This window comes from Lathyrus oleraceus, chromosome 2 (genome assembly GCF_024323335.1).
Source record: "Lathyrus oleraceus cultivar Zhongwan6 chromosome 2, CAAS_Psat_ZW6_1.0, whole genome shotgun sequence".
In the NCBI taxonomy this organism is placed as follows: Eukaryota; Viridiplantae; Streptophyta; class Magnoliopsida; order Fabales; family Fabaceae; genus Lathyrus; species Lathyrus oleraceus.
This window is the reverse complement of record NC_066580.1, coordinates 247,208,229-247,216,340: the sequence shown is the minus strand read 5'-3', so window position 1 is coordinate 247,216,340 and position 8,112 is coordinate 247,208,229. Positions and strand designations below refer to the sequence as shown.

Sequence of the window (8,112 nt, the reverse complement as noted above, 5' to 3'; positions counted from 1 at the left end):
GCATATGAGGAATGCAAAGGGTGGTGGTGCCATTGTGTGTTGTTTGCCTCTGTTGTATAACTGGTTTATTTCTCACTTACCTCAGACGGTCGCCTTCAAGGAGAATAAGGGATGTCTACGGTGGTCCACGAGACTTATGTCTCTTACTAATGATGATATCTCTTGGTATAACCGTATATATGGTGGTGTGTGTAACACCCCAATTCTACCCGTCGTAATTTCAATTGAAAATCAGAGTAAACAAATTTCACACAAAATTGAGGCATCACATATATCATTTCATCAACACTTAAACAAATTGCACAACATGGCAATTGCGCAAGGATCCACTTAGTCCTTGTTAAATAATAAACAACACTGTATATGGATTCACCTAGTCCATATAGCAGCAAGACACAAAACATCGCAACGGAAATCATTTAGATAATTAAGTTGAGTCGTACGTCATGCGTAGGGTAGTTCTTCTCATGAATCCTCAATTATCTAGAAGCATAAACAACCACCTTACCATTCTGCATAAGCACACCTCCTAATCCCACTTTCGAAGCATCGCAATAAACCACAAACGGTTCCTCGGGATTTGGCAAAATCAAAATCGGAGCCGTTGTCAACCTTTTCTTTAACTCAAGGAAACTTTCTTCGCATCGGACATCCCACACAAAAGCATCACCCTTACAAGTTAACTTTGTCAAAGGAAGTGCCAACTTAGAAAAGCCTTCTATAAACCTCCTATAGTAACCTGCTAAGCCTAGGAAACTTCTTATCTCGGTAACTGACGTAGGAGCTTCCCAAGGTGATACACTAGGTCTCACAAACTTCCTTTCAAGCAAATCCTCTAGCTGACTCTTCAGTTCAGCCAACTCTGATGCTGACATCCTATACGGCGCCATAGAGATGGGTCTAGTACCAGGTACAAGGTCAATAGTGAACTCAACTTCTCTTTCTGGCGGTGCACTAGGAATCTCATCGTGAAAAACTTCAGGGAAATTGCACACCACCGGCAAGTCCGCAATTACAGCCTGACTCTCCACAGTTAAAGCAAACAACATCCTTCTGCTTACAATCACGAGCCGCATGTCCCGGCATACCACAACGGAAACATCTCGTTTCACCAAGCCTACACACATTACTCTTGTGACCCGACTTTCCACACTTGAAACAGATAACATTAGCAAGAGCATCTCCCCCACTTGTTCTTCGACCCGGAATCACTTTCTGTTTCCCTTTTCCAACCGGAGTTCCATATGGCTTACCACGGCTGTGTTGGCCCCTTCCTCTCTTCTCAGACAAGATCTTATAGTGTGCATTGTTGTCCTCTTCAAAGATTCTACAACTATCAATCAGATCTGCAAAGACGCGAATCTTTTGATATCCCACACCTTTCTTAATTTTCGGACGCAATCCATTTTCAAACTTGATGCACTTAGAGAACTCGGCATTGGCTCCATCATAGTGAGGATAGAACTTAGCCAATTCAGTGAACTTAGCAGCATACTCCGTGACTGACAAATTCCCTTGCTTCAACTCGAGGAATTCAATCTCTTTCTTTCCTCGCACATCTTCTGGATAATAATTCCTCAGAAATTCTCTATGAAACACTTCCCAAGTAATCTCCTCGCCCGCAGTTTCCAACCTTAGACGAGTGTCCACCCACCAATCATCGGCTTCACCTGACAGCTTATGAGTTCCATAACGGATCTTTTGCACAAGAGTGCAATCCATCACTCTGAAGATTTTTTCAATCTCCTTCAACCAAGCCAAGGCTCCTTCAGGATCATACCTACCCAGAAAATTAGGCGGGTTCTCCCTCTGAAACGTCTCCAGACTATAAGACCCCACGTTCTCGTCAGCATTGGGTAGGTTCTGGAACGCCTGAGCCATTGCCTGCATAGCTGCAGCAAGAGCCTCATTATTCCTCCCAGCGTTTCTTCCGGCCATCTTACACTTTTGCTCACAACACAAACAAGGATTAGCAACAAATTAACAACACAAGGTCGTTAAACAACAAAAGACTCAACAACGTGGTCGGATGGACCGACCTGCTCTGATACCACTAATGTAACACCCCAATTCTACCCGTCGTAATTTCAATTAAAAATCAGAGTAAACAAATTTCACACAAAATTGAGGCATCACATATATCATTTCATCAACACTTAAACAAATTGCACAACACGACAATTGCGCAAGGATCCACTTAGTCCTTGTTAAATAATAAACAACACTGTATATGGATTCACCTAGTCCATATAGCAGCAAGACACAAAACATCGCAACGGAAATCATTTAGATAATTAAGTTGAGTCGTACGTCTACACATTCAAAAGAAAACAAGCAAACAAATGCCCATCACAACTATCATATACAATGATATACAAAAGGGCATTGTTACTATCAAAATCATGAAAAACGTGCATTAACCCCTGAGTGTTACAATCCTAATCAGAGCAATGACGCCAAAAGTGTGCTACCACTATCCTCCTCTCAACGCGGAGCACCTGCACGTTACCAATATAAAGGTAACGACCAACAACAAAAGGGTGAGATACTCAAATCATATAATCAAGATAATGATAAGCAATATATAAGTAAATTCGGAAAGTTAGGAATATTGTTACCACATCGCACAATCCTTCACTTGAATGCTTATGTATTTAATCATAAACAAAGTCAATAATCATCCACAACATCAATGTTACATCATAGCATCTCATCACTTTAACATTTCATTAATCCATCATAAAACATTATGATTCATCGCACCATCGCAAAATATCGCCGCACATCATAAACCGTCACATAACAACAATTATCACAAAATACGGAAATAAACATAACCAACATATGTGACTCAACTATGCAAATGCTATGCGGTACCGACTCGTCGCTTTGCCATCAAGGCCAAGGCTTTATGCCCACTTCGCTTTTGCCAAAAGGCAACGTCGCTATTGCCAAAAGGCCACATCGCTTATGCAAATGTATGTGACTCCATGATAAATGATACACATACACCAAAATCATCATCGCATCAACATAACTCATCACAATGGCCGAAGCCCACGTCGATATTGCCATTTAGGCCACGTCGCCATTCACATGCATAAAAGCATTCACACAACATCATCTTCACCAACATTCATACATATGTTTATATATAAAACAAATGAGAATATTCATCACAATCAATTGTTTCATCATACAATCTCTTAGGTAATTCAACCTCATGCAATGTTCATTTACATCGCACACCTACACACTATAGTTAAGTGGTATTCCTCATTAATCAAATAGGCTTCCTACTATTTCAATTATTAATCACTTTTCCAAAATAATCACTTATTAAAATAAGCCCTTATAATGGCCTATAAACATCAACAACATGTAGAAAATTTCATAAGCTTCGCAACGCTTCGAACGGGGACCAAAACGGAGTTACGGTTCAAAAGTTATGACTTTTTGAAGTTTACAAAAGAATTCTGTATTCAACTCAGTTGGCGCCGCAAACTCTCTTCCGTGCCGCGAATTTAGCAGAAAACAGAGAAAATGCGTTTTTGACCGTTAAATACCTTTCAGACCTCCGATTACGATTCCGTAAAAAGTCTCATTCTCAGAATTCAATGAACTACAATATTTTCAATATTACAAAGCCATTCTAACCACAATTTAACTTTTATTTCATCATTCTAAACATCATTCAATTAATTTCCAACACTTCCTAAATTCACAATTTGTGAAATTACTCATACTTTGATTCATCAACACAATAGCATATTTTTCACAACATACATCAACCCCAAAACATCAACAACAACACAACACACAATGTTATTTATCATTCTTCTAAACCTAACCCTAACATTTTGCAAAGAATTGATACATGTTCAATAATCACAAACAATCAACACTACATCAAGAACACAAACAACAGTTTCAAAGCAAGGAATCCAATCACAACATCAAAACCCAACAATATCCTCTAACAACCATTACCCACATAAAACCCATCATTTTCATAGTTATAGGAAATGATAACTCACACCCTTACCTTAGAGATGATGATTGAGTTACTTTATAGTGTTCTAGCAAGCTTGGGTTGATCAAGATGATGCTCTTCTTCTCCAATTTCCTCTTCCTCCTCCAAACCCTAACTTTTCTCTCTTTTCTTCTCTTTTCTCCTCCTTCTCTCTACTTCTTTCTATTTCTCTTCTTTCTCTTTCTATCTTATTTCTATTCTTTGTTTTAATTAAATAAAAACTAACTAATGGGCTTAATTGTTACACCTCCCTTAATTACTATATACACCACTAGGCCCAATAGCTATTATACCACAATTCTCATAATTAAACTCTAATAATATATTAACACACAATAAAATATTTTACCGAAATAATTATAAATCAAACATTATAAAAATAATAATAATAACACTTAATAAAAATCGGGGCGTTACAACTCTCCCCCACTTAAATATTTTCGTCCTCGAAAATTACCTCATTCGAATAACTCGGGGTAGGAGTCGCGTATCCTGTTCTCCAATTCCCATGTCGTGCTTTCTCCGACTGCACCAATCCAAAAAACCTTCACCAAATCAATTTCCTTTCCCCGTAGGGACTTCGTCTTACGACCTTCGATCCTCAAAGGCATCGTCTCAACCGTAAGGTTATCGCGCACTTGAATATCATCCATTTGAATCACATGAGACGGATCCGGAATATACTTCCTAAGTTGAGACACATGGAACACGTCATGCAAATTCGAGAGGTTTGGCGGTAACGCCACTCTATAAGCAACTTTTCCCACTCTACTCGTAATTTGATACGGTCCAATGAAACGAGGAGTCAACTTCTTAGCTTTCAATGCTCGTCCAACACCGGTCGTAGGTCTGACTCTTAGAAACACATGATCACCCTCTTGAAATTCCAAATCCTTTCTCCTCTTATCATGACAACTCTTTTGCCTACTTTGAGAAATCTTCATCTTATCCCGAATCATCTTAACCGTCTTGGTAGTTTCTCGAACAATCTCGGGTCCAAGCACCATAATTTCACCAGATTCATGCCAACACAACGGAGTCCTACACCTCCGCCCATACAAAGCTTTAAAAGGCGCCATTCCAATACTTGAATGGTAACTATTGTTGTAAGTAAACTCCACCAACGGAAGGTGAGTATCCCATGAACCTCCTTGTTCAAGAATACACGCCCTTAACAAATCTTCCAAGGATTGGATAGTCCTCTCCATTTGACCATCCGTCTCAGGATGATACGCCGAACTCAACCTCAACTTGGAACCTAAAGCCTCTTGCAAACTCTTCCAAAATTCTAAAGTGAACCTCAGATCTCTATCCGAAACAATACAAAGAGGAACACCGTGCAACTTCACAATAACATTGGTATAAATCTCCGCCAACTTCGACACCGGATAACTTATGTTAATAGGAATAAAGTGAGCCGACTTCGTAAGCCTATCAACAATCACCCAAATAGCATCACATCCTCTAGATGTATTCGGTAAACCCGTCACAAAGTCCATGGAAATGCTATCCCACTTCCACTCAGGAATTTCTAACGGTTGCATCAACCCTGCAGGTTTCTGATGCTCCACCTTTGATTTCTGGCAAGTCAAGCACGCATACACGAACTGAGCTACTTCACGCTTCATTCCCGACCACCAAAATAATCTTTTCAAATCTTGGTACATCTTAGTCGCTCTGGAATGAATACTCAAATTACTCCTATGGCTTTCTTCCAAGATCATCCTTTTTAAATCCACATATCGGGAACACAAATCCTATCACGAAACCTCAACACACCTTGTGCATCCAATTTGAAATCCTCATTCTCAGATTGTCCGAGTCCAATGATCACATCAACAAGTTTCATATCCAACTTCTGAGCCTCTCTAATGCTATCAAGAAAATCATTGTTAATCTTTAACATACCCAAAATCACACTTCTTGGTGTCACCTCGATCACTAAGCTCATATCTCGGAATTTCTTAATCAACTCCAACTCTTTCATCATCAAGGTCGACATATGCAAAGTCTTCCTACTTAGAGCATCGGCCACCACATTCGCTTTTCCTGGATGGTAGTTCAACCCAAAGTCATAATCCTTTAGCAATTCCAGCCATCTCCTTTGTCTCATGTTCAGCTCTTTTTGATCAAACAAATACTTCAAGCTTTTATGGTCACTAAAGACTTCAAATCTAGATCCATAAAGGTAATGTCTCCAAAATTTCAAAACAAACACAACCGCCGCAAGCTCCAAATCATGCGTAGGGTAGTTCTTCTCATGAATCCTCAATTGTCTAGAAGCATAAGCAACCACCTTACCATTCTGCATAAGCACACCTCCTAATCCCATTTTCGAAGCATCGCAATAAACCACAAACGGTTCCTCGGGATTTGGCGAAATCAAAATCGGAGCCGTTGTCAACCTTTTCTTCAACTCAAGGAAACTTTCTTTGCATCGGACATCCCACACAAAAGCAGCACCCTTACAAGTTAACTTTGTCAAAGGAAGTGCCTACTTAGAAAAGCCTTCTATAAACCTCCTATAGTAACCTGCCAAGCCTAGGAAACTTCTTATCTCGGTAACTGACGTAGGAGCTTCCCAAGGTGATACACTAGGTCTCACAAACTTCCTTTCAAGCAAATCCTCTAGCTGACTCTTTAGTTCAGCCAACTCTGATGCTGACATCCTATACGGCGCCATAGAGATGGGTCTAGTACCAGGTACAAGGTCAATAGTGAACTCAACTTCTCTTTCTGGCGGTGCACTAGGAATCTCATCGGGAAAAACTTCAGGGAAATTGCACACCACCGGCAAGTCCGCAATTACAGCCTGACTCTCCACAGTTAAAGCAAACAACATCCTTCTGCTTACAATCACGAGCCGCATGTCCCGGCATACCACAACGGAAACATCTCGTTTCACCAAGCCTACACACATTACTCTTGTGACCCGGCTTTCCATACTTGAAACAAATAACATTAGCAGGAGCATCTCCCCCACTTGTTCTTCGACCCGGAATCACTTTCTGTTTCCCTTTTCCATCCGGAGTTTCATATGGCTAACCACGGCTGTGTTGGCCCCTTCCTCTCTTCTCAGACAAGATCTTATAGTGTGCATTGTTGTCCTCTTCAAAGATTCTACCACTATCAATCAAATCCGCAAAGACGCGAATCTTTTGATATCCCACAACTTTCTTAATTTCCGGACGCAATCCATTTTCAAACTTGATGCACTTAGAGAATTCGGCATTGGCTCCATCATAGTGAGGATAGAACTTAGCCAATTCAGTGAACTTAGCAGCATACTCCGTGACTGACAAGTTCCATTGCTTCAACTCGAGGAATTCAATCTCTTTCTTTCCCCGCACATCTTCTGGATAATACTTCCTCAAAAATTCTCTACGAAACACTTCCCATGTAATCTCCTCGCCCGCAGTTTCCAACCTTAGACGAGTGTCCACCCACCAATCATCGGCTTCACCTGACAGCTTATGAGTTCCATAACGGATCTTTTGCACAAGAGTGCGATCCATCACTCTGAAGATTCTTTCAATCTCCTTCAACCAAGCCAAGGCTCCTTCAGGATCATACCTACCCAGAAAAGTAGGCGGGTTCTCCCTCTGAAACGTCGCCAGACTATAAGACCCCACGTTCTCGTCAGCATTGGGTGGGTTCTGGAACGCCTGAGTTATTGCCTGCATAGCTGCAACAAGAGCCTCATTATTCCTCCCAGCGTTTCTTCCGGCCATCTTACACTTTTGCTCACAACACAAACAAGGATTAGCAACAAATTAACAACACAAGGTCGTTAAACAACAAAAGACTCAACAACGTGGTCGGATGGACCGACCTGCTTTGATACCACTAATGTAACACCCCAATTCTACCCGTCGTAATTTCAATTAAAAATCAGAGTAAACAAATTTCACACAAAATTGAGGCATCACATATATCATTTCATCAACACTTAAACAAATTGCACAACACGGCAATTGCGCAAGGATCCACTTAGTCCTTGTTAAATAACAAACAACACTGTATATGGATTCACCTAGTCCATATAGCAGCAAGACACAAAACATCGCAACGGAAATCAT

At 40.5% G+C, this 8,112-nt stretch overlaps 1 protein-coding gene across 1 annotated transcript; it reads right to left on the bottom strand.

Moving 5' to 3' along the window:
- Positions 1–7,074: 7,074 nt before the first annotated feature.
- Positions 7,075–7,764, bottom strand: LOC127122766 (uncharacterized). The gene has a single exon (XM_051053053.1). It carries the CDS (start codon positions 7,762–7,764, stop codon positions 7,075–7,077), a length of 690 nt encoding a protein of 229 aa, XP_050909010.1.
- Positions 7,765–8,112: the final 348 nt, after the last annotated feature.

Excerpts from the sequence above, each read along its gene's own strand:
- LOC127122766 (XM_051053053.1), bottom strand. The coding sequence starts at position 7,764 with ATGGCCGGAAGAAACGCTGGGAGGAATAATGAGGCTCTTGTTGCAGCT.